General features: G+C 42.7%; 1 protein-coding gene across 7 annotated transcripts in view; it reads left to right on the top strand.

Annotated features, from left to right (window-relative positions):
- Positions 1–21,576, top strand: part of CD36 (CD36 molecule) — a 55,231-nt gene extending 33,655 nt beyond the window's left edge. For all 7 annotated transcript variants that reach the window (XM_006260161.4, XM_014606484.3, XM_019487519.2 and 4 more), the window contains 8 exons: positions 1,340–1,386; positions 4,531–4,600; positions 6,704–6,891; positions 9,843–9,961; positions 12,711–12,784; positions 14,154–14,208; positions 15,581–15,745; positions 17,691–21,576. In XM_006260161.4, coding sequence (XP_006260223.1) covers positions 1,340–1,386; positions 4,531–4,600; positions 6,704–6,891; positions 9,843–9,961; positions 12,711–12,784; positions 14,154–14,208; positions 15,581–15,745 — 718 coding nt within the window. In that variant the 3' untranslated portion in view covers positions 17,691–21,576. The remainder of the gene's footprint in view (positions 1–1,339; positions 1,387–4,530; positions 4,601–6,703; positions 6,892–9,842; positions 9,962–12,710; positions 12,785–14,153; positions 14,209–15,580; positions 15,746–17,690) is intronic.
- The last annotated feature ends 6,142 nt before the right edge of the window (positions 21,577–27,718 follow it).

Here is a 27,718-nt window from a genome sequence, read left to right as displayed (position 1 = left end):
TTATCTTAAGCCCATTTTGGAATATGACTGTTTATGTGACCTGAACTTCTGTCATGTTACAGATCTGAACCAGTTTCTAATCACTTATACAGGTTTATTTACAATGTCTATCCATAGCCTGGGTGTGTACTAGAGAACAATCAGGATCAACATTTCTGTGGGAGAGCAAGCAGAGTGACATACTCTGGAATATTAGACATCAGAACTGAAAATCAAAGCAGCAGGTGTCTTTGTAGCAAGTAGGGGACTCAATACTGGAAGTATTGTTCAGGTCCATAGCTGCATGGGCTCTGCTTCAACAAAGGACATAAACTATCACTTTAGGTAAATGAGTAGCCAAGTGGTCAAATGCTTTATTGGATCAGGGCCATATACCACAAATGAAATGTTCAAAGCTGCCTAGGGGTTTAGCCTCATAACTCCCATTGATTTCAGTGGGAGAGATGTGGCTAAGTCTTGTTCTCGGTTTTAAATCCCTCAATCCATGTCTTTGTGTCTACTGTTTTTTTACCAGTCAGGATGTGTCTTCCTCTCCATAGCACTGACATAATGGCATTTTTTCTCACCGTATTAATATGAGGAAACATTTAGATTCTGCACCGAGTTAAAACTCCTAAGTCAATAGGAAGAACTAGGCCGTGTCCAGACAAGCACGGACTTTTGTTTTCCTGGAAACAAGAAGCAGTGGCACACCTTGCAGCGCTGCTACTTGTCCCTAGGAAATGCCTATGCCACACACACGCTGGAGCGTGGCAGGTTACCCTGGGTGGAGTAGGAGAGGCTGGCCCTGTGCTGGCCAACAGCACTGTGCTGGCCCCAGCAACCTTACCTGGGATCCTGGGGGCTTCTCAGAGCTGCAGCAATGCCAGGAAGCCTGGCCAGTGGCCAGGGTGTGGTTCTGCCTGGCCAGGATCCAGTTTGGGATGGTGCATACTGCTGCCATGTGCATTGCCCTGTTGTTTTTGGTGTGGGTTTTCTTGACCCTGAGATCTCCCGGGGCCAACCCCTCCCTCCCCCCGGCTGCAAGGTAGCAGCACAGGGAACATCTGTATGTGAGGTGCCACAAATGGGTCTGTGGTGCCACATACTGGACGCAGCCCCAGAGTTTACCAAGTCCTGAAAAAGTGGGATGAGACAGTGAGAGACCAACACGTCTTGTATTGATGTTATTTGAGAAGGCATGGCACAGCATTAGCATCACTTCCATGAGCTTTTCTGTGTCCTTGTTGATGAATGGGGCTAGTATGGGGACTAAAGCAACATATGTAGTTAATTGGGTAAAGAAGTAAATTGTATTACACAAGACACTGAATAACCAACAACCTTTTTTTTATTAAAGAAATCTTTCGTACTGGGAAGGTCATTGTGACTTGGTCAATGGAACAGGTGAGCCTATATGTCTTTTACGTGTAAAAAATGTGAATGATTTTTCTGATATTGGTGTGATGCAAAATTGAAATGAAATACCTTAAACTTTTTTTTGTATTCTGCATATAAAGAATTCCCCTCTTACCAAAGCAGATGCAGAAAGACTCCAACACACTTTTCCTATTATCTGCATAGTACAATAAAATAGTGATTTATTTTTTTGTGTGCACCTTATTCATATGATGTGTCCCAAAATCCTGTCCAGACCTAAATTATGTGCTTACCAAGTGTTTGATATGGGGAGATAAGGAGCTCCAGAAGCAGTGGAAAAGGCTCTTACTTGGAACAGTAGAAAATACATTGGGAGGCAAGAGCTTGGCTGAAGTAAGCCAATGGAGAGCTTTAAAATCCATTTTGAATTGATTCTTAATAAAGCTAATGGACTGGTGCAAGGGTCAGGGTAATTTTCTTGCTGCTTTTCACACTGGAGAAATCAAGTGAGCCTGAGATTGCAGAAGCCATGGTGAAGGCTGGTACAAGAATAGTAGTGTTTCAGACATGGGAGGTAGAGACAAATGGGGTCTGAGGGGATGGGCATACAAACATGTTGCCGTGAAGTGACATGCACTATTCTCTCATAAGTGCTTGTGCCGATACTCTTATTTCACTATAAATGGAAAGTAGCTTTTCCCTCTATTAAAATGGGCTAAGCTTCCATGCATGTATCTCCGCAGAAGAGCACACACAAGAGCAGTTACTATGGAATATCTGACGCACTAAATTCACAGCATAACTTACTTTATGGTAACATGTTTGTGTATCTATAATCTTAGTCATGGATATTGAGGGAGAAGACAGGAGTACATATAAGGGTGAGAAACACTTCTTTCTTTGAGGTGGGTGAAGGAAGTTGAAATGAAGCTACACATATACTTGGTCAAAATAAGCAGTGAAGATGAACGTGGCAATATCAAAATGTATGTACAGCTGTATGTTATCTTGGTAGATTAAAACAGATAAAAAGGAGAGCAGAAGCAAGATGACTAAAAGGGAGAACAGAGATTGTAAAGAACAGAGGGCCAAGAAATGAACCCTGTGGGACTCCATCCTAGCAACAACTCCAGAGGACACAACAAACTTGAAACAGTTCATTTTATGTGATGTGAACTAACTATCCTCTTCCCAAAAGGCCTTAAGCCTGAGGATGTGAAAAACAAACAGGTTTTTTTGTACTGTAAAGTGCTAGCTCCCATAGACCTTTCTCCTTATGATACAGTGAAGACATTAGCTGATTCTGGTGTGAAAGTACCAGAGTCTGGGCATCCCTTGAAGGTGGAGTCTCGTAGGATAGATTCTTCAATACGCTCCAACCTAGTGATTCTTTACGTCGGGCAAAGCAGCCCCTTATGTTCTGGGATTTTTTAAAAATTTATTTTGAATCCTTTATCACATTCTCTGCCATTTCATTTTTCCCTTTTTTTCCTTTTCTTAAGGCAACTAGAATGACAAGTGTGTAGGCTATAGAAATTCTCTGGCAACCAGAATTTGTGCCAGGGTACAAGGTACAAATCTGAGTGAATAAACCCAGACCGTTTTGTGAATAACAAGATTTTTTACAACACGAACATTCATAAGAGATGCTGAGCAAAGAATACAAGTCTAGAGAGTTAACAGGACACAAACACCCTGTCAGGATGTGAGGATTTGTTCTTATCCTGTGGACTTCTGGGCCTTCCTTTTCCTGATGAAAACAAGTGGTTAGATAGAAAGTAAATCCTAGTCATGTCTGCATGCGCCCCTGACTGCATTTGGTACTGTGAAGTCATTTAGTACTTGCTAAAACATATGCTAAAGCAAGTACTAAACGACTGTGTAGCACCTCACAGTAGTGTGCAGTCCCAGCAAGCACATGGTTATTTTTAGACTCTACATTGCCGTAGCAATCAGCTATGGCAATGTAGCTTGTCGCTACAGCAACGTAGTACCAGTGTCACAATTAGTGCCCAATGATGCTACATCACCGTAGTGATGAGCTACGTCACCATAGCGCCTCACTAGGGCAATGTACCATCTCGTGTAGACATGCCCACTATAGGCAATATTTTCACACAGGATTGGAAAGCAAGTCAGCAGTTGGAAGCTAATTTTCCAGATTGTGAAGATTTAGGAATAGCACATCTCTGTGGTCTTATATGAGGAAAATAACCCTGCCGAGGGCAAGTGATAACTTGGAAGCAATTCACCATACTTTTTTTCAGCTAGCCTGAGGATGCATTGATATCACAAAAGCTTTCAGATACCTTGGCTATCAGTACAGTATAAGAAACAAACTAGAAACTGTTGTAGGATCCAAAGTACCAGTTAGAGTTGATTATAACATGGTGTTGGTCAAGAGCAATCTTCAGTGCAATTGTGGTACGGACATTAAGCAAATAAGAGCAAAGGAAAAATCCTAAAGGTAGGATTTGTATAAGCACTGAGCACTCAACTCTCTAGTTCAATTTAATCATTTCTGAAAATCAGATGTGAAGCCTTTGGACTGCATAAACCCTGGAGCTTCCTAGGACATTCGTTCTTGAGCATGCCCAGCCCACCTGCTCATGCTCTTTTGTCCCAAGTCTTCCCTCTGGGGGCACCATGCCCCTCTGTTACATAGGCTGAAGACAGTGGTCATGAGAGTGGCTGAGAGAGCACCTACCTACCTGGATCAACTTCATTACTGCATTTCTGTATCTGGCACATGCAAGGTAGCCAGGGCTTACAGGAACAATTGTCCTCATGAGCACTGAAGATGTGGTGTACAGACATATCTTGCATTCCCTATGTATTTGAAATGACCTCATGACTTCCTGTTGATTAATAATTTTACCTGCTGCCCATACATCACATCTGCCAAATGTAAAATGAAAGGATTTTTATACTGGAGACTTCAAAGAGGGTTCCCATTTGGACTTGTAATCTGAAAAAGGACTTGGTCTTCTCTACAGAATAGCTGCCACTACTTAACTCCAAGAAATCCCTTTGTCCATCAGTACTACACTTGTTGTTATTTGTCACAAGTGAATGGAAGAAATCATGGAAAAGTGCTGTGTTGCTAGCAAGCTTATATAATACAAGTTGAATTGTTTTCAAATCCCATCTCTTATTTTGCTTCATTGACAGATGGGTCATCATTTCCTCCCTTTGTTAAGAAAGATTCAGTACTGCGTTTCTTTTCCTCTGATATTTGCAGGTAAGTGAAAATCTAGTGGATATCTCTATTTCACAAGAGTTTCTTAAGTATGTTCTTCAAAAAACTCATGTAAGACTGCTGCTGAATTTTTTCTGCTTGATGTCAGATCACTGAAGTCAGTATACAAACTTTCAACACTAAATCTTTTGTGTTCCTCATTTCCTAATTAGACCCTGATTCTTCCACCTTTATTAGTCTTAAAAAGCAAGTAGTTGTAATTTATTTATTTCCCTGGTCCCATACAGTCATGTAAATCAGGAGAAACTCATTTGGAGTTCAGGGTGCCTGTAGACATGCAGGGAGGCTGCTCTGACATACTATAATTACAGCACATTGGAGTAGACTCAATTAATCGTGTCTGCTGGAGTGTGCTAATTAGCATGCCTCCAGCAGCCTCCGCATCTCATATATCAGCATCCCTGTGCTTCAAAATGGCAGCAGGGGCACTTTGAAGCACAGGGACACTGGTGCACGACGCATGGCTGGCACTTTAGTTAGAGCAGCTTTTGGGGTCACTGTAATTAAAGCACCCCTCCTCCCACCTTTAGAGCATCTGTAAAAACACCCTCTGATGTGTTTCGCTGATGCAAAACTGGTCTTATTGAAAGATCTAAAGGAAATGCAGGATGTGAGAGTTCAAAAGGACTGTTTATATTAGTAGTACCTAACATAAATTGGGACCTTAAATTATAAGGTGGGAGGAGTTAGTTAAGCACTAACTTTAGTATTTATGTGAAAGTAAATGTTGCATGGACTTTGTGCAGATAATATGCACAGAGATGAATTTTAGCCTTCACTGATAAATACATAACTGCTTTCTCACAAGGCATTTTTTATATCTTACCAAATAAAAAAAAATAAATCTCCACTGCTGATCTTCTTTCAGTCTGTTCCTTCTGCTTTTGCTATAAAGATGTCCTTGAATGGCCCAGAGGGATTGTTTAAAGCATTGCTAAATAAATTTAAAGCATACAGAAATTTAATTACTTTGGGAAATTTATTTCCAGAGTCAGCTTTTATGGTCAGTGCCAGCAAGCAGCTGTTTTGTACTTAGGTTAAAAGTAAGTAATTTATTTGAAAAAGTATTTCAAAAAAGAGAGACTAATGTTTTCCAATTGAAATAAAGCTCAGGTAATGGACCAGTTTGGATCCCAGAAGTGAAGTCTACTCCACCGATCACAGCAAAGGACATTTCATGTAGCTGACTCAAGAGACTAGTTCTTTTTGCTTATTTAGTTCTCAGATTAACTAAAGAATGAAGGTGTCCTTAAATCCTGATCTAATTGGAAAGCAATATAGATTGCTCTGTAGGATAGACCTTCATGCAAGTTACCTTTTTCTAGGACTGGAGACATTAGATTGTTTTCTGTGTTACCTGGTTTGTTAAACACTGTGTTAGTTTGTTAACTTTGACTCTTTAGCTTGTACAACAATGATTGATGTGGTCTAAAAATCACAAAGGCGAAGGACATACCCTCAGATACCATATTTCCCTAAGCCCAAGTCTGCTTATAACTGGAAGCATGTGACTGGAGGTAGATCACATTACACATGCCCTGTTTTTATACTCTTCCTATAAAGCAACCATCACTTGTCCTCATTGGAACCAGGATACTAGGTTAGATGGACCTTTGGTGTGACTCAGTATGGCAGCTCTTACGGTATCCAGTGTTACCAAAAACATTAAAAAACCCACTACACATGTAGACTGGTAAAACTTCTCCCATATGGCATCAGACTGAAGTAGTACTGAAAAACTCGAAATGTTCCACCATGGCAATAATTATAGATACGGGCTGAAGAATAAGTTTTTCTTACACTTATACAAGTGTATTTTTGTGTGTGCTTGTGTGTTTTATTTATTTATTTAATCCCCTCTACTCATCTTACTTTCATAAAAATATAAAGCACTCTTGCTCTTTGTTTGTGGAAGTCTGTAACTGCTAAGGTATTCTAAGGGAGCCTGGAGTCACTGAAACAACTCTTAGGAGTTACCGTATCATTTCAAGGGAAAGACAAGCAGGGAATTCCTATAATGTTTTAGATATGTTAGCTATCAAAACAGGAAACATATGAAACACATTTTTTTTCTTTTATATTTAGGTCCATCTACGGCATCTTCACGAGTGACCAGGTTGTGAAGGGGATCCACCTCTACCGTTTTACTGTTCCTAGTGCAGCATTTGCATCTCCCCTTGTAAATCCAGATAATTTGTGTTTCTGCACCGATCGTGTTATATCAAATAACTGTACATCTGCGGGAGCCCTAGACATTAGCTCCTGCAAAGCAGGTATAGTAGGATGGTATTAATCCAAACAAGTCATATGAACTGGTAGAAAGAAAAGTCTTGTAGTAAAGTTACTTCTCTGGGGAAAAGGAGATCTGTGTTTAACCCTGGTCTGTATCACAGATTTCTTATGTGAATTTGGACACTTTACTTATTACTTTTGTTACTTCTACCCTCAAAGGGTGATGATCCTTCCCCTCCTTGCTTGGATTTTGTAGGAAAAATAAATAAATACATTTTATATATATAATAAATAAATAAATACATTATATATATAAGTACATACACACACACACACATTATAGATATATATATGTGTGTGTGTGTATGTGTGTGTATCTAATATTATAATATTAGATCTAAACATATCTAATATCTATAAAATATAATATTAGATCTATACATATCTAATATTATAAAAGCCTAAATCTGTCTGTTTGTCTGTAACACTTTATTTGTGCTGATGGAAACAGCCAATCAGAGTACTCCAAGCATGGGGGAGCACCACAATGATTCCAAAGCTGAGGCAGAACAGCGGCAGCATGGGACATTAGGTGGTGGGACTCCATCCTAGCCCCCTCCCACCCCCTCCTTCACGTCATTCTTGATGGGCAATTGGGTAGTATTTATTTATATTTTTCTACACAATCCAAGAAAGGGGGAGAAGTATCATATACAATATATAATGCCTCTGTGTGTGTGTTTGTGCATGCCTGTGTGTTCTACACACATTGAGGATCAGACACATACTATGATGATGGGGCTAGGTTTGATTATGGCACAAATTCAAAAAGTACAGGTCAAGATGAGGCAATACGTTAATCAGTAGATAGAGGTGGAAGTTTCAGTACCATTTCCATATTCAGTCCTCTGGGCTAGGGACAAACATTCAAAATGCCTGAGCCTGAATTCATTCAATCTTTGCAGGTTGGTCTAACCTGCCTAGGCTGAATCAGCTTGTAATTGTACAGATATCCCCCCTGGACTAAAAAATGCAGGCAAATGCCTGCAGTGGCTCAGGCTAGAAGCCGGGGGGAGGAGGGGGAAGGGGGTTGCTAAAGCAGCCCTCCCTTCCCTTTCGTACTGCTGAGCTGCAGGGGGGGGGGGGGGAGGGTGTGGGCAGGCCCTGGCAGGATGCTCTGATTAGGGATGGCTTTCCCCCCCCACCACCTGAGCAGCTCAGCAGGCAGTTGCTAACACTGTGCTTATCACCCTTAACTCAGTGTTTATCAGCTCATTTAGAAAACAAGAAAACAACAGCCTCTCTCCATTGGTTCAAGCTCTTTTAAAAAAGCTTTTCTAAGGAAGGAGCAGAGGAACATTACCACTTACCTGCTGACTGTGCCTTGGTCCTATCTCCCACAGCACAGACATAGCCAGCACATGGCCTGCTAGCTAATGCTGAGAGGTGTCTGTGTGAGGCAGAGGGGAGGGGGGAAATCCTGGTTAGCAGGGAGTGGTGAGGGGAGGGGGAAGTTGTGGGAAGCCAGGCAGATGCCTGCAGTGTCTGCTGGAGCTCCAGCCAGGGAGCAGAGGGGAAGGCCAGCTGTGCTGCGGAGCAGAGAGCCCTGCCCAGCCCAGAGAGCATGCTAGGATGCTGGGGGAGTCTGTTTTAACTTAAACCAGCAAGGGGTCTGGGATAGACATTGCATAAACTGGTTTGACCCAAATCAATTAAGTCTGATATTACAGTCAGCCAGGTTTATCTCAAACCAGTTTCAGCCATTTTCAAACTGGTTCATAGGTTCATAGATGTAGGGTTGGAAGGGACCTTAGCAGATCATCAAGTCCGACCCCCTGCCTGGGCAGGATTGAATACTGGGCTCATATGACTACAGCTAGGTAATTGTCAAGCCTCCATTTAAAGACCCCCAAGGTAGGAGCCAGCACCACTTCCCTTGGAAGCTGGTTCCAGATCCTGACTGTGAAGTAGCACCTTCTGATGTCTAGCCTGAACCTACTCTCAATCAACTTGTGACCGTTAGTCCTTGTTACTCTGGGAGGTGCTCGGGGAAACAGGGTCTCACCCATTCCCCTCTGGTTTCCCCTGGGAAGTTTATAGACTGTTACTAGATCCCCCCTCAGCCTTCTCTTGTGGAGGCTGAACAGGTTCAGGTCTCATAGCCTCTCCTTGTAGGGCCTGCCCTGCTGCCCCTGATCGTGCGAGTGTCCCTCCTCTGGACCCTCTTGATGCTGTTTGCATTCCTCCTGAAGTGCAGTGCCAAGAACTGGACACAGTACTCCAACTGTGGCCTGACCAGTGTCACATAGAGAGGGAGGATCACCTCCTTGGACCTGCTCGTGATGCATCTGTGGATACATGACAAGGTGCAGTTGGCCTTACTGACCGCGTCCTCACATTGGTGGCCCATGTTCATCTTGGAATCGACGATGACTCCAAGATCTCTTTCTGCCTCTGTGCTGACGAGAAGGGAGATCCCCAGCCTGTAGGCATGTTGCTGGTTCTTTCTGCCCAAGTGCAGTACCCTGCATATCTGTTCTGTTACAGGTTTAAATTAGTTTCTGATCACTTAAAATGGTTTATGTGTAAAGTCTGGTCCCTAGCCTTGGAGGAAAAATAAAAAAGATCAGCATCCCATGCCAAAAATCACAGTCTCTGATAATTCATATATGTAGTGTGATAACTTTGTGCATGAGGAGAGGATAAAGCGCTCAGCTGGTTTAATTAAACATAAGTCTGCTAGAATCCATCTGAGATTGTAGCCCATATTCTGAACTCATGGAAAGTCTGTGTGCACTCTAATGGGATTGTAGATTCTCCAGGGCCGCTCTCTGCTTCAGGCTTAGTACATTTTTATAATGAATGTGCATTTTTGGCATGGCTGTCACAAACATATGGTTACATAAAAATGCCCTCAGATGATGGATTACAAGAGAAAGCAGATTAATCTTGATGTTCTAAATATGCTTGTCTCTCTCTCTTTTTTTAACAGGGAGGCCAGTATTTATTACCCTTCCCCATTTTCTCTTTGCCAGTGATGATATAAAAGAAAATATTGAAGGACTGAGCCCAAACAAGGATGAACATGAAACATTTTTAGATGTAGAACCTGTAAGCTAAAGTTACTTTACTACTTGCTATTTCATAATCATTCACGATATCACTTTGCCCTGTAGTTACAGCACTGGTTCTTTAGCCACAGGGATGACCAGAGGAGTCCATATTTTTTTTTCTGATTGGGCTTGCGTACTACTGTCACAAATGAGATATATTTTTGAACTGTGGGTGATCTGTATTCAAGATGCATGTAGAGGCTCATAATATGACTACTAAAAACACCCTTTAATTTTGACTTATCAACCAATTCAGAAAAAAATTAGTCTTACACAGCCTCATCAAACAGGTTTCGTTTTCACAAATCTATGCTTAGATTCTATTTTATGTGAAGTATTTGACTTTGGGGTTTTTTAAATAAAATAATGGTTTAAGATGTTATAGGAATACATTAACTTTTAACAAAATCCCTGTGCTGTCAATTCTTTATATGTCTTTTATATCTTTGCTTTGTCTTAGGAAATGTTTTGGTTTTTTTTCCACAAAATGTCACTGATTTTGTAAAGTCATGTCACAGAGATATATTATCCAGGACTGCACCTGCAGTAGTCATTCCCACACACCCCTGCCCACCTCTCCCTGGAGGCTCTGGCAGCAGGCAGCACACATGAGCAGCAGCTGAAGTTTACTGCTGTTCAGGGGAAATGTCACCTCATTTTTGTGCTACTGATGCCCATGTCAAGTGGGCATAAAAGCCCTCCTGAATTTTGCAGAAAAAAAAATGTGGTGACACCTCCTCCCAGCAGCACTGAACTCCATTGCTGCCCTAGAGAACTACATTTCCCATTGTCCTGCATACACTGTACTGGTTCACCACCTTGCTGCTAGGGCTAGAGCTGGAAAATGCATTAAAAGGCAGAACAGAGGATGGAAAGATGAGGCACCCCCCACACCATTCCAGCACTCCTCCCCAATTTAGGAAAAAACCCAGGGCTCGTGCCTTGCTCATTCATCCATCCTAATGCTACTGCTTTATTAACCAAAATCAATGTGAAATCTCAAGCAGACTTCCATATAGGAAGTATAATGGCCATTTTTCTATATATGTAGGCTGTATAATGGCCAAGGTGGCATCTATAGGTCCTTATAGTTTAATGCCATGAATTTGGAGACTTTCACATTCCCAACTAGGACTAACTCCTCATAGAAATAAATTATGTTGAAGCCAATAGTGCTACTCTATTTTCTACCAGTCAGTGATCACATAAAACTGTTGTTTACCTGAAACCTTCAAGGACATTTTTCTTTAAGTTATCTTCTACAAGAACTTGTCTGTTTCTGCTCTGTGCTTTCTATGTATTATGTTCTGTTGTAATGTATTTTTCATATAAATGCAGCCACTGTTGAATTATATGAATAAGTAAATACAGATCTGTTTGATCTTCCTGACAAATTAATGACTGAAAACATGAAATTTTCTGATCTGATTCTAAAACAAACTTGACAAATAGATATTTTGCAATGCTGTCTATTACAGATAACTCCCAACATAAACATAGTTATTATATCTTTACTTTTACTTTGCTCAAGTTTCCCTTTACTTCAGTTCTAATCCAGCATTGCCCACATTTAATTTTAAGCATATAAGTAGTTATCGTTGAATGATTTAAGCTGGACTATTCAAATCTTAAAATACATTTCTAAGTGCTTTAATAGATTGGAACAAGGATGAATAGAAGATCTATTCTAAAAATATGAGGGTTAAAGTGGAAAAAAACCTGAACATATAAAACAGAAGAGCAGATTAATCTGTATACATGCATCTACATGTGTGCTTTACTGTTGACTAACTAGCTCTGCAGTAAAGAGTCAATCTACACATGCACCAGTATTAAGGCACAATGAATTAATTAATTAACTCTGGCATACGAGAGTACTTTTGGGGCCAGTACTATCCTATGGAAGAATAATTTACACTGCTGAAAAGCATGCGTAGACAGTGACAGGGCCTGGCTGCAGCACAAGGGTGCTAAAGCGCAAGGGCTGCCTGCTGCTTAGCCCTGCACTTTAGCACCCATGTGCCCCAGCCAGTTGTTTCACTGCCCGACATTGGCACCCAGAGCCTGGGGCTGCTCTGCCCTGGCTCAAAGTGCTGCAGTCCTGGTCACACATGTAAACGCTGCACCTGGCAGTAGCTGACTGTGGCGGAAAGTGGAGTTATTGCTCCAAGTTAATAGCGCATTTAGATGCACCCTATATCTACAAAATTAGTCTTGGTCTCAGCCACTATTCTAAGCTTCAGATCTCTTCAAAACCTGACTCCAGAATTGATATAAAGTCAAAGCTTGTGAAATCTGGTGGGAAAATCTAAGATTTCAATATCTCATCTGGTCCTTAATCAGGATGAAAAACTGATTTTACTAAAGTAAATATGAAATAGTTGAACCTATTTCACATTCTTAGGTGCTTGTGTGAGACTGAGTCATAGGCTGAAATTCTATAATTTTGTATTATGGCTTCATGTTCAGTGCCCTGTCACCATCCCTACTTATATATTTTGCATTAAAGAGTCATCAGACTAAAGAGAATAATGATCACAGGTCCTGAATCCAGGACTTTCCCCATCACAAGGGGATGCTGGTTTCATCAGGCTATGGTCATACTCCCTCTCGCTTGATTCGCTTCTTGTCTTTTTTCACAAAAAACTCTGCCTCTGGTCATGCTGCACCTATTTCATGTAAATGCTTCTAGTGGTCAGTGATGGCAACACTAAATTCACATTGGCTATTTTTCTTTCTGGTTTTAGACAACTGGTTTTACATTACATTTTGCCAAAAGGCTGCAAGTAAACTTACTGGTGAAACCTGCACCAAAAATCACGTAAGTGCTTTTCCTTTCTTTAATTTCTAAAATTCAGATACAGTATTTTGTTATATTTCCTTCTAGCAAGGGTGACAGTCTCTAAAAAATAATTGTTAAGAGTGGTTGAAATCAAGAATTTGTTTGAGACTCCTATCAACAGACTGCAAATAGGATGTAAACCTCAGATAATTATAAATGCAAAATGTGTCAACATGTCTCCAGCACCACAATGATCAACACCCCTCACAAAACCATCAGAATCCATGAATCCTACACATGTATGTGTATATGCATGTACACGTGTATATGTTTGTACACATGCACACATAAACATTTCCATGCATCTGTACATGTATAAGGCACACACACACATATCAACTGTATTCCTTCACATACCACATGCTCCTAAACAGGGCAGGCACTTTGCTTTGGGAAAGCAGAATGAAGAAGAAAAGGTTTATCCAAGACTCAGGGCTGAATTCTGGCTGCATGGAGATTTTCAGCATCAGTCATCCTCCTCTTGCTGCTTAGCCAACAGCTGTTGCCAATTTGACAGTGGCTGTGATAGAATTAAAGCTTTAGCTACCGATCTGCAAGGAGAGTGTGAGTGATGCTGAGAAGTGGACTCTAACCCTCCTACATGCAGCCAGGAGTCCAGTATGGAGACAGCCCTCCAGCAACTATTCCAGCATCCTCATGGCCCCATTCTGGTGTAGAAATCAGCTTTCTCACTTAAAATATTCACCCCAGTTTTGGGTAGGTAATTTTGGGGGGAAAGGTGAACATAGTATGTGAGTAAATACAATCTTGTTCCCGTGTTATGTAACTGGTATATTTCCAAAATCAGGACTCTTTCAAATGGGGCAAAAATGTATGTGCATCCACTGTATACATATCCATTATTTATGGTTGCACCTACAAACCACAGGCATGTATCGAGTCCCAAAAACAGGGATCAAAACCCTTTTGAGTGTGTCTCTATACACACCCTTAAAAAGACAGTAAAACAACCCTACTCCATTCCAAAAGGGTATAGGAGGCAGGAGATGAATACATAAAAAACAAATGTATATAGGGAACAAAAGGTAGAAGGGAAAAATCATGTTCAGGTAGATGAGTAGGTGGGAGGGGTAGAGAGAAAGGGTGGGGGAGAGCTATTTACTTTCTTAGAAAGTGAGTACTAGATGCAGAGGGATATGTAATATGTACAATGGCTGTAGTTATCCATATGCCTTTCTACAATTTGAACTTACTGAAGGTTTTCTATGAAAGTACATAAAAATTATACTTCCTGACATTTTCAGAAATGTGGAAGGTTAGAGGGAGTTAGAAATTGCCAGATCAAAACCATGATGACGCAAACTCTAAATAATATGTTTAATTACAGAGCTCTTTCCAAAATTAAAAAGCCCTACATCTTTCCTCTTCTTTGGCTGAATGAGGTCAGTATATTTTGTGTCTATTAATTACTTTATTTGATCTTTCATTGAAACAGTCTGAATTTACCAAAAAAAAGGTTTATAGCAGAACAAGAAGCAATGGTCTCAAGTTGCAGCAATGGAAGTTTAGGTTAGATGTTATGAAGAATTTTCTCACTGGGAGGGTAGTAAAACACTGGAACAAGTGACCCAGAGATGTGGTGGACCATCCTTGGATATTTTAAAGATCCAACTAGACAAAGCTTTGGCTGGGATGGTCCTGCCTTGAGCAGGGGGTTGGATTATATGACTTCCTGAGGTCCCTTCCAACACCAATTTTCTATGATTCTATAGCATTGTTAGCCTTGATTGCTTAAATTTAAGCACTTGAAGCAAGGTGATCATTATTTTTAAAGCTACCTCCATAATCAAGACATCTTTTCCAGAAAGGTGATCCAGAATGACTGGGTTAAAAAGCCTGGCTTCCTACGCAGTGGATGATCCAGATGATGTATTTACTCAGCAGGGAGGTGTCAACAGTTAGACTATTGTTTAATATAAAATGCATAAATGTCCAAGGATCCCCCAGGAGGAACTGTGACTTGTAGCCAATGTGGAGGGCACTCTCCTGAGAGATGGAAGTCTTGGAAGCGGGGACCAGAACCCCAGGCATCTCCCCTTCTAAGGGAGTGCTCTACTCAGTGGGCTACTGTGTCATGCTCCTCCTTATCCTATGAATCTTTTATGACTTTCTGCACAATGGTGTAGCTTCAACTGAAGTTGTGGAGATTGTAGGCAACCCAGCCTATTCTATGCCCTGATGGTTAGGGCACTCTAAAAGTGTTATACCTCCTCAGGCTGAGGAAGGCCTTAAGCCCAGGTCTCCCATTTCCTGGCACGTGCTTTATTTATTAAACTTTTGTGAAAAGGGTAGGTGACATTACTACCAAGTGACTGTAACCTGTGACTGTGACCACTGTCATGTAGTTTGTGCTAACCGTGCTGGTGTGAATTAGGCATATCCCAAAGGCTGAACTGATCCAGTGGGGAGGAGGGCAAGATTTAGCTCATATTGCTTTCTTCTGAGCATGTTCAGAAGCTTAAGTCTAGGTGACCTGGGGATCTTGTCAGGCCAAAATAGAGATGCTGAATGAATTTGGGTGCCTAAATAGGACTTGCAGCAGCTGGATTATAATACTTCTTAATCAGTTTTTAAGATTTTGGGGTGCAACTTATTCCTAAATCTCATTTAGACTTCTTATTTGCCAGTTGGGATCTGGTCCTTAAATCCTTATACAAGCTAAAATCATAGAACTGATCACACATGAATATGAATTTAGTGAGAAAGGTATTGTATAATTTGTTCATAAATGATGTTGCTCTTGCATTGTTTCAGACAGCTATTATTGGTGATGACAAAGCGGAAATGTTCAGATCAAAAGTGACCTCTCGAATCAACATGCTCAATATACTGCAGATAGGATTAATCATTGCTGGTTCTGTGATGTTCCTGGCATTCATGATCTCATATTTTGTATGCAGATCAAAGAAATTAAAATAAGTAAGTAGATATTGACTGCAATGGGAACTTTCCTTCAGTAAAGACTTCAGGATCTGGGCCCTAGAATTCTTTAGTGGATATTAAGTATTTAGTGTTCCTTGAATTCTGAATTCTAATTCAGCCAGACATTTATCCTGTCAGTTTTACTTTAGGTGTTTCCCTTGAAACAGTCACAACATTTTTCAGCTCATGTTGCAAATTCAGCTCATGTCACTAATCAGGCAGGATGTTATCAATGCTTTTAGTTTCATGCAAGATTAGACCATGGGAATTGGAAGACTTGAAAAGCAGTGCCTTATTTTCAAGCAGTCAAAAGGGTCAGACTCATGGGACTCTTCAGACTGGAGAAGTGTAGGCTCAGGGGGGACCTGGTGGCTGCCTATAAGTATATAAGGGGTGTACATCAAGGTCTGGGGGAACGTCTGTTCACCAAAGTGTCCCAAGGGATGACAAGGTCAGATTGTCACAAACTCCTCCAAGACTGTTTCAGGCTGGACATAAGGAAGAACTTTACTGTCCAAGCCACAAAGGCCTGGAACAGACTGCCTCCAGAGGTGGTGGAAGCACCTGCTCTGGACTCCTTTAAGAGACATTTGGACATTTATCTTGCTGGGATCCTTTGACCCCAGCTGACTTCCTGCCCCTGGGGCAGGGGGCTCGATAATCTTCTGAGGTCCCTTCCAGCCCTAATGCCTGTGAAATCTATGAAATCTATTAAATGGCTTTATAATCTGTTGCCCGGAGCTGTTCCACAGATCAGAACTGAAGTGGCCGCCATGGCTGTTCCACTCCCCTTCTATGAGGTACAATGCCTTTTAAAACCCTGCAGTTGCAGATCAATAGGTTCTCTTAGCAGCATGTCCCTGCCTGACCTAGTGAACTTCCTGTGCACTATGACTTAGGCTTCTTGCTCTAACAAGAACTTTGAATATTCCAACTTTTTCTTTTTCATCATTTCACAATTGAACTGCATTAGTTTTACTGGGTCATGGCATTATATAACAGAGCATAGGATTAAATAATAGTCCAATAAGGTACAAATGGGGTATAGCACAGTAAACAAAGTAGTGGTAGCAAATGCATGTAGACACAGTAAAACATTGACAAACAGCAAAACATATGTGTTTTTTGAATGAATTGAAGGAAATGAGGGGCTAAATAATATCAACTTCTATATAATGCTATAAAATTGTGTAATTGAGGTTAGTAGCATTCCACAGAAAAAACAACATAGATAATTGGGCTGTGCGAAATGGCACCGTTCCGTTTTGCCTTGTGTTTCAACAGTTTGACGGAACAGTGTTTTGTCTCAAATTTCATTTCGAGTCGAAACAGCTGTTCCATTCCATCGAAACAAAAAGGCTGTTCTGACACTGTTTTGAGTTTTGCTGGGGATGGGAAGTCAGCCCAGCTGGGCTGACTTCCCATCCCCAGTGCTACATCACGCTAGAGGTGGAGGCAGCCCAGCTGGGCTGCTTTCCGGGGCCCCATGCTAGATCATGCTGGGGGGCAGAGGCAGCCCAGCCGGGCTGCTTCCCGGGACCCCATGCTAGATTGCGCAGCTGGGCTGCCTCCTGCCCCAGTGCAATCTAGTGCAGGGTATCGGGAAGCAGCCCAGTTGAACTGACTTCCCATCCCCAGCCTATGGTCGAAATGTTTCAACTTTTGAAACATTTCAACCAGCCTCATTTTATTTTGAGCCTATTTCAACGACCTTTGTTTCATTCTGATTTTGCTGTTTCAACCTCAAAATTGTTTAAAACAGTGTCGGAACGAAACAGCTGGCAAAATTTCGCACAGCCCTAATAGATAATAATATATAATTAGAACAGATTTTCTGCCCCCTATAAGGCACCTTTGTTTTGCCTAAATTGCTAAGTCATTCTTACTTAGTAAGAAGAACATATATACACAGTTTATTAACTACTATCTTTTTTCTTTACAGACAGCAAAGGTCTTCTGAGGTTGGCAACAGTTGTCATATTTCTGACAGTTTATTTTGTCACTGATTTGTACTAATCTGATCCCATAATGTACTTTATACAAACAAATACACCATGGAACTAAACATACTTTTCTGTTCTGGGAAACACTGGCGACACATAGGAGGTGCACGTGGGTGCAAGGGGGTGCACCCCCTGTGAAAAGGCAATGCTGGTGTTGGCGGCACCTGTGGGCAGTCGCCGCTGGCCTTCTGCCCTCACTGCTGATGCTGGTGGTGTCTGCGGGTGGTCCGCGATCATTGTTGGCTGCTGCCGCAGTTGCCAATAGTGTCTGTGGGTGGCTGCTGACTACTGATCGGCGCTCGGCACCCCCCACTCCACCACAAACAGTGCTGTGGCTGCCTACGGGAACTCCCCGCTTGCTGCTGCCATGCTCCCACCACCACCAGTGCTGCCGTCACCTGCGGGAGCTTGCCGTGCCCCAGCCTCCGGGGGCACACGGTGTTCATGCTAGGAAGAAAATACAGGATCCATCTTACCAGCTAGAAACAGCTAATGTTTCCAAAGGTACATTTTTTCCATGTCATCAAAGAGGCCCAAAGTCATACCCTGAAATCGCTACCTTTGTATAAACCTCTGTTACATAATAGTAAAATAACATTTAAATTGGTTAAAAGCGAAATCCAATTTAGAGAGCAATCTACCTTCCACCATTCATGCAGCTTGCTACTTTTCTTGTCTTGGGACTGCAAAATATAGGAATGAAAGCCATTTGCTGATGTTCTAGCCTGAGCATGGGTTGAGGATGATGACATCAAACTCATGTAGTGCTCAGTAAGCTACATGCAATTTTTTCCTTCCACTCCTTTAAGGAATGGAAGCTGCTGCAATAGAATTGCTACCCTCTTGTCTGAGGTGTGAATTTTAATGAATGTAAAGTTTATTATGTAGAGAGATTAACTGTGTGTGAGTGTGTATGTATGTCAATAAAAGACCTACTATAAGATTGTTTTAAACAATGTATGTACAGAACACCTGTTCAAATACACACATATATATGTTCATTTGCACACTAACAGTGGCAGATCCATATCCAAAATTGCTTCCCTTCTAACCATCTCTTTCTGTCTCCTAATTCCCAACCTTCATCAACTGCACCCTCCTACTTGACCTTAGTTGCTGTTTTTTTCTGGCTGTTTCTCGGCCAACTGCCTTTCATCTTGCAAATTCATTTTCATCTCAACTTATCCTTCTATTCTATCCTCCTCTCAGATGACATGATCCATTTTACCACATCCGTAGGCAGGATCAGTCTCTGGAGAAGTGAAAGCAGACCTGCTAACACCAGCACTGTCACTAGCAGTTGTCCCTTCCCGATATAGAGGAATGCAAAGACAAAGAGTGCGGCCACAAACCTTTCTCTTACTAGGCATGTACTGTGATTGTGCAAGTGCAGCCAGCTCTTTAATAGGATGTATCATCCTGGTGGTTGACCCAATGACTACTGAAATCAGTGCTGTATTTTCATTGACTTCAGTGGAATTGGGACCTACAACTCACTCTGAAGTAAGAAAGTCAGTTGTAACTCCCATTCACTCATTGAACTTAGGGAGACCTGCATGAACTAATGCTTCTCAAGATTTGGTGTTTTCTCTCAAAAGGTGGTCGCAAAGGAAATTAAATTTATGATTACATCAGCCAATATTCACAAAAACACAGCTTCATTTGGTGAACCCTTAGCATAACATTCTGCAACGGATGTTAAGCCAGGAAAATCTTCCTTCCTAAGAGAGGATAGGATGAAAGATGAGAAAGGGAAAAATGGTTGATGTGCTACTGTATGTTCAGAACATTCTGTGCTTGGAAATATGCCATTCCCATTGAAGTCAAGGAGAACTGACAAGATATTGTGAAAGGTCAGATCCTTTCTAAACAAAAATACAGCATGAAGCCAAGGCTGATCCAAACTTTACAGTAGGATACGCAGATGTTTGTCTTGCGGAAAAAAGCAAGCCTATTAGGTAAGTGAGCCTATCTATCTATCTATCTATCTATCTATCTATCTATCTATCTATCTATCTTTTGAGATCTGATATCAGTATCCCAACCTCATGTCTGTACAGCCAGAAAAAAGCAAGACTATTTATGAACTATTGAGAAAACACTGATTCTATCATATATTTCAGTTGTTAGATCCTGCTCAATGAGCAATAGCCCCTGTGATACATTGAACATGACCATTGTAACAAATAATTAGAGCTGGCGAAATTATTCATTTCTGATAGTGGACCAAATTCTGGTCTGAAATTAATGGAGCCAGGCTGCTTAATCAAATGAAAAATCACTCAAGTGATTCTGGAACAATTTGTCTCTGTTTGTCTTTGCTAACCATTTGCATTCTTATTTCCATAAATCTATTCCCATGCACATATTCTCCGTGAATTGTTCTTTTTTAAGTAAATCACAGGCAACATGTTGCTTACAAGCTATTTGCACTGAATCTCTTTTCCATGGATTTCACCTTGTGTAGTCATTCGGGCAAAATGATTGCAATGAGGCTGCCTCTGTCCACCCTTGAGTAATGAAACACTTGTGGAGCTCTCAAAGGCTCAGGATGGAGAAACAGGTGACAAAAGTGCCTTAGCTTCCTGATACCAGATACAAATCCCAATTTTGGGGGGGTTGCTAGGTTAGTGGTTAGTTGTTAGACTGTTAGTTGCTAACAATCCCAAAGAGATATTCTGACAGCCAAGGATTTCTGAGACACAGAGGCATTCTGGCCACATGCCCTTTTTTCCTTGCCATGACTCCGTACTATGTGGGGAGAGGGTTGTAGCCCAGAAGATCTTACTCTGGTTCTATAATCCTCAAGGATCCATTTAAAATGGTTTATGGTGAGGATCCCCACTGTGGTTAGGGCAACTTTATGCTGGGGAATTAGATGCCATAAAGTTGCTACAGTTCAGAGCAAGATGAAAGACCAGGATGATGACATTTTTACGTGCACTTTGTTTTAATTAGTGTAGGTATAAATGATTATACAAGGTTCATGAAAGTGCAACCTTGGCCCTTTAATTACTCTCTGTTGGTTCATCACTCATTGTGAAACAGACATTTGTTTCTGTTCCATAATAGCCTGGTAGAGAGCTTAATGCAATATAAGGCAACCCTAACACGCCTCTAATTTGTGCTGAGGGCTAGCTAACCAGCAGGAAAGAACATGGAGGCGTGAAAGTTGCTTCAAATCTGTAAGCTTCATTGGCTCCTCTCCTTTTGAGCTGAAATCAGCACAGCTCTGCTGCTGTTCTACATCAAGACTGCACAATACCTAACTTTTCCATGCCAAAGGCTAATGGTGAAATCTTAACTCAGCTGATGTTAAAACTGCTATTGCCTTACACAGGATTAGTCAGGATTTCACTTCAGTTATTGGCTGACTATCCATTGCCAACAGGTCAGATTTTCCTATCTTAGTCCTGCAGCAATGGTCGAAACTTCAGACTATGATTGCGAAAACCTTATCCCTTATGCAATATAAGTAATTTTAGTCATGTGTAGAATCCGATTGGTTCAATGCAGATTTGGACTATTAGGTGATATTCACCATCTAGTCTGCACTTGGATAATGCATTAACAGGTTTAAAACATTGTTTACAGGGATTCTGTATTAATATAGTGAAAACAATAGGATAACCTTAATTAATTACCTTTGAATTTAAAATTTACAAGTAAGATCTCCATTCCTCCTTGTTAAGCCATTGTACTGAACAAGCATTTATAACATATGTTTCTGAGCTTTATAAAAGAAAATACTTAAAAAATGTTATAGACACCTACTTTCAGAACTGTATGTGTTTGAGGATTAATAAAGCTTTTCATGTTGGGTAATGATCTCCTTTTTTCTTACTGTTTTGAACATGTTGTCTTTTCTCTGGGGACTGGAGTTACACACTGATACACAAAAGAGATTTTGTCCAAGCTTTTTTCAAGCTCATTAGTGAGAGTGCAGGAACAAATATCCCGATGTGCAGGCAGACTAGCAAGTATGGCAGAACACTAATTTGTCTTAGCAGGGAACTCTTCAGTAAACTAAATCAGAAAAAGGATGCTTATAAGAAGTGGAAACTTGGACAAATAGCTAGGAAATAGTATAAGAGCATTGCTTCTGCATGCAGGGGTGAAGTCAGGAAGGACAAAGCGCAATTGGAGTTACATCTAGCAAGGGATGTGAAGGGTACCATGAAGGGTTTCTACAAGTATGTCAGTAGCAAGAGGAGGATCAGGGAAAGCGTGGGTCCCTTCCTGAATGGGGGAGGCAGCCTTATGATAGAAGATGCAGAAAAGGCTGAAGTGCTCAATGCCTATTTTGCCTCACTCTTCACAGGCAAGGTCAGCTCCCAGGCTACTGCACCAGGCAGCACAGTTTGGGGAGGAGGGGAGTAGCCAACAGTGGTGAAAGAACAGATTGGAGACTGCTTAGAAAAACTGGACGTGTACAAGTCCATGGGGCCAGATGGGATGCACCCAAGAGTGGTAAGGGAATTGGCTGATGTGATTGCAGAGCTATCGGCCCTCATCTTTGAAAACGTATGGTGATCAGGAGAGGTCCCGGATGATTGGAAAAGGGCAAACAGTGCCTATTTTTAAGTAAAGGAAAAAGGAGGATCCAGGGAACTACAGACCAGTCAGCCTCACCTCAGTCCCTGGAAAAATCATGAAGCAGATCTTCAAGGAATTAATCCATTTATAAGCAGTTGAAGGAGAAGAAGGTGATTAGGAACAGTCAGCATGGATTCACCAGGGGCAAGTCATGCCTGGCCCACCTGATTTCCTTCTATGATGAGATGGCAGGCTCTGTGGATATATGCAGACTGGTAGATGTGATATACCTTGATTTTAGAAAGGCTTTTGATACAGTCTCCCACAACATTCTCACAGGCAAGCTAAGGAATTATAGGCTGGATGAATGAACTATAAGGTGGGTAGAAAACTGGCTGGAGCATTGTGCTTAGAGAGTAATAATTAATGGCTCCATGTCTAGTTGACAGCCAGGATCAAGTGGAGTGCCCCAGGGGTCAGTCCTGGGCCAATTTTGTTTAATGTCTTCATCAACAACATGGAAAATGTCACAGAGTGCACCCTCAGCAAGTTTCCAGATGACACCAAGCTGGGGGGAGTAGTAGATATGCTGGAGAGATGGGCTAGGATTTAGAGTGACCTAGACAAGTGGGAGAATTGGGCCAAAAGAAATCATATGAGGTTCAAAAAGAACAAGTGCATAATTCTGCATTTAGGACAGAACAATCCCATGCACCAGTACAGGCAGGGGGCTGACTGGCTGGGCAGCAGATCTGCAGAAAAGTACCTGGGTGTTACAGTGGGCAATAAGCTGAATATGAGCAAGCAGTGTGCCCTTGTTGCCACAAAGACTAACGGCATACTATGCTGCATTGGTAGGTGTGTTGCCATTAAGACAAGAAAAGTGATTATTCCCCTCTATTCATCACTGGTGAGGCCACATCTGGAGTACTGTGTTCAGTTTTGGCCACTCACTACAAAAAAGGACATGAACAAATTGAAGAGGGTCCAGCAGAGGACAACAAAAATGGTGAGGGGCTGGAGGACATGATTTATGAGGGAAGACTGAGGAAACTGGGCTTATTTAGTCTAGAAAAGAGGAGACTGAGAGGGGACTTAAGAGCAGCCTTCAACTAACTGAAGGGGGTTCAAAAGAAGATGGGGCCAGGTTCTCAGTCATGACAGAACAAGGAGCAATGGTCTCAAGTTGCAGCAATGAAAGTTTAGGTTAGATATTAGGAAGAATTTTTTTTCAGTAGGAGGGCAGTAAAACACTGGAAGAGGTTACTCAGAGAGGTGGTGGAAGCTCCATCCTTGGAGGTTTTCAAAACCTGGATAGACAAAGCTTTGGCTGGGATGATCTAGTTGGGAATGGTCCTGCTTTGAGCAGGGGGTTGAACTAGATAATCTCCTGAGGTCTTTTCCATCCTTAATTGAGGTCTTGTCCATCCTTTCACCAGGAGATATAGTTAATTGCTGCTTGTATTTACTAGCAACAAATTATACTATCCTGCTACATGGGTTGGCTGTATTGGAGAGAAGAACCCTGTCTCCCCAACCACACTCCATGCCCTCTGCTCACTTGCTCTAACTCCTTCCTTACTCTTGTGTTTCTTTACATACCAGTGCAGATCAAAATTTAACTCTTAATTTCATACTGTATGCATTCTCTCAAATCCCTCATTATAATATATTTCTTCCAACTGAGAAATGTCATTTCATTGAAATTATTTACCCAGTGGAGCAGTACAAGCCATCCAGGGTAGTTTGTGACTGTAATGTTTTACCTGCCCAGTTAGGGGGATTGAGGCAGAGATCATATCTTATATATAGGTTAACACACTGTCATATTTAACAAATAATTAATAGAAGTCAATGTATTTTTCACATTCCTTTTGCCAGAATCGTCTAGGATGGAGGAACAGATGAGCAAATGCCCATTTTATTAAATTCATCCCACATTTCTAAATAGGCCTAATGTATGTAATATTTTCTATCCTGTTTCTTCCATCATCAAAGTGGGCACCAGATGTCACTGCTTTTTCTCCATAGAACTGTCAGTAGTTCTGGTTATAACTGGTCTGCAGCTTGCCTCTTGCCTCTCCCTGCAAATGTACAAAGATCAAATAACTTGCAAGACCCTGACTTCCTTGCTCACTACCCAATGAAGAAGAGAGTTGAAAAGCTGTGTATTCTGTGCCACCTAGTGGACATTTATATGTTCACAACTGATCAGCCTCTAGCTTCAAATGGAAGTCAAAAGTAACAGACATGATGATAGAGTCTTAAACTGGTGTGAGGGAGATGTCCAGAGCTCAAGACAGGCTCGTTCCTATCCAAACCATCCCATTCAAATCCTTGGCTAACCTATTCCTATATCTACCCTATGCCACATAACTACAAGCCTAACATCCTAACCTGGCACACTGATTCCAAACGAGTTGTCTACTCTTTGGATGTTGTTTAATATTAATCCAGCAATATGCCCTCTGCATTAAATAGAACTGGAGCTAGATCTACATCTGTTTAATCTCTCCTGAAATCTGTTGCTAATCTTTGCACTGTTCATTGATGTTGCTTCTTTTCTTGGCATGATCTGGAGTAAACGCTGTGCTTAAGCACTTAAGTGACAGCCTTTGGCTCCTTTTCCATCTATACTGACTTAGTGAATGATTGGCAGGTCATGAGATGCATTTGCCTCTTCAGCAAAGACATGTGGCCCTAATGGCTTCATTCAGATTCATAGATTCGTAGATGTTAGGGTCAGAAGGGACCTCAGTAGGTCATTGAGTCTGGCCCCCTGTCCTGGGCAGGAAAATGCTCTGGGGCCAGATGACCCCAGCCAGGTGCTTGTCCAGTCTTCTCTTGAAGACCCCCAAGGTGGGGGAGAGCACCACCTCCCTTGGAGCACCCTTACCATAAGAAGTTCTTTCTAATGTCCAACCTAAATCTGCTCTCCGTCACTTTTGGCCATTGTTTCTAGTTACTACAGGGTGTGCCTTAGTAAATAGAGCATCTCCTATTCCCTGCTGCCCTCTCCTGATGAATTTTTGTTCAGGGGTGTGCACTTGCAGTGGCAAAAATAGTAGCAGCAAAATTTTTGCCACTAATTTTTGCCACAGTGCACATCCCTGTACATGTGCTTTGTTGAGGGATGGATTGTCCCACTTTGGGGAAACTGCCTGTACTCAGCTCCTCCAAGCTCCTAGTATTCTGGAGGAGCTGGGGCACAAGTGAAGAAATGGATGCGCGCTGGCCAGAAAGCAGAACATTTCCGTGGAGGACCAAGCCTCTGTGTCTTCTGGTGCATGCTCCTGTCACATGCCTTGTGCCACATTTTTTCCCAGTGCTTTTTTTTTTTTTTTTTTTGCTACCAGGATGTCCTGGTTGGAAATTTTGGCCCTCTGCTGCAAATTTGTAATGTAGGGCATGTTTTAACATTCCCCAAGTGCAGATTGTGACACCACAAAGAGGTTTGTGGCATCCCTGCTTCTTTGGATGTGGCCAGTGTCTTCACATTTTCAGTAGGTATGTCAGGATTAGCAGTACTGAAGACTTTGGAGTTAAAGTGAGGTAAAATTAGCATAAAAAGAAAATCAGGCCCCCAAAACTACTGCTGTTGTTATTGCTGTTCATAGAAGCATAGAGGAGTAGGACTGGAAGGGACCTCAAGAAATTATCTAGTTTAGTCCTTTGCTTAAGGCTGGTTTGAATAGAAAAGATCTCCCATAATTGTTTTTTTTATAGCCTTCTTTTAAGCATCCAGTGATGCATATTCCACAGCCTCAGGGGTAGGTTGGATATAACTTTTCTTAACAAGCAACCCCGGGGGGCCCCCAGTGCAGTCCCCGGCTGACCCAGAAGTGGAACGGAAGTACTTCTGGTCCACTTCCAGATTCACCATCGAGCATAAGGGGGGTCCCCTCGCACTCCTGTGGGACGCTCCACCTGCCCCAGCATCTCAGCATTCACAAGCCGTGCCTAGTACCTGGAGGTATGTAGAAAAAACATTTAAAGCTGTGTCTATGGCTGAATTACTGATTCTCTTAATCAGCATTGAATCTTCAGATTTGGATTTGGTTGAATCGAATCAGTGATAGTGATCCGAATCAACAAATCAAATCACTGTTCCTGATTTGGGCCAAATCCAAACCCAAATCCAAATTGAATAGGGCCCGTTTTTCATACCCCCATTTTTCATCAGCACAGCCCCAGGTCTGGGAAAGCCCCACTGCCAGCCCCAGCTCTGTGGCAGTGCTTTCCCTACCTCCTCCCTGGCACTAGGCTATCTCTAGCTCTCCTGTCCCCTCTCCTTCACCCCCAGATGGATAACCCTCCCACCCCCAGCCCACCAAACTCTCCATCCCACAAGCCATTCCCAGTGTCAGATTTAACTGTGCTTGCCAGTGCCAGGAACTGAGTAAGTAAGTGCTCAGGTAGATGGATGCAGCAGCGGGAAGGAGAGGAGGCAGCACACGTGTGTCCCGCACGCACGTGTGCCCTTTTTACCAACCAACTGACTGGAGGCGGCGGCAGCAGCAGCAACAGAGCAATCGGCAGCGGGGGCAGCAGCAGCTGATCCCCCGAAGGTAAGTGGGGTGGAGGGACCCGGCACAGCTGAGCCGGATCCGGTGGGGAAGCCCCCCGGGTCCCATATAGCTGAGCCGGTAGGGAGCTGCGCTCCCGAGCCGCGTGGCGCGAACAGAGCGCGCAAACAGGCGCGCTCTGTAAGAGCACGCTGGCGTTTGCGCAGGCGTTCGCGCCGGAGGGCGGGCCGGGAGGGCCAGGAGTGGGACTCCTGTAGGGGTAGGGCATAGACACCGCACAGGTCTACAAACAGCAGCTTGTAGAATGGTGTCGATGAGGAGTGCTGCTAGGGCCTCTGCCCAGGGGGACAAGGCTACCCGGGGAAGGTCTGAGGCCTCCACCCAGACCGAGCCCATGGGGGAGCTGGTGTCCCCCTACCTCCTGGCCTGTGGGGGATCCCCAGCAGGGCCAGGGGGGGGCAGAGATTGGGGGCCCCCACACCTGTCCGGCAGGTGCCCGTCTTAGGGCTCTGGAGGCGCAGGTGAGGGAGCTCCGGGAGGAGGTTAGCAGGCTGAGGGGGATCAGGGAGGCGGAGGATGAAATTGACAGTTATTTCCTTTCCCTGCAGGCCCAGGCACCCAAGGAAGAAGCAGCCCGGGGAGTGCCCTCCACAGCAGAGTGGCAGACGGTCACAGCCAGGACCGGAGCAGCACGCAGCGAACCGGTACCAGCTTCTCCAGTCCGACTGGTGAACAGGTACGAGGCCCTGGCGACCCTGCAGGAGATGGAAGGGGAGGAGGAAACCCTTGGGCAAGAAGAAACACCACGTTCTTCACACTCCAAACAGATCAAGAGATCCATGATGACCCAGAGGAGGAGGCGACGAATGCTCGTCATAGGAGACTCCATCCTGAGAGGTACGGAA

The sequence above is a fragment of the Alligator mississippiensis genome, chromosome 4 (genome assembly GCF_030867095.1).
Source record: "Alligator mississippiensis isolate rAllMis1 chromosome 4, rAllMis1, whole genome shotgun sequence".
Taxonomy (NCBI): Eukaryota; Metazoa; Chordata; order Crocodylia; family Alligatoridae; genus Alligator; species Alligator mississippiensis.
Note: the sequence above shows the minus strand (reverse complement) of the source record. Positions and strands in the feature narration are given on the sequence as shown.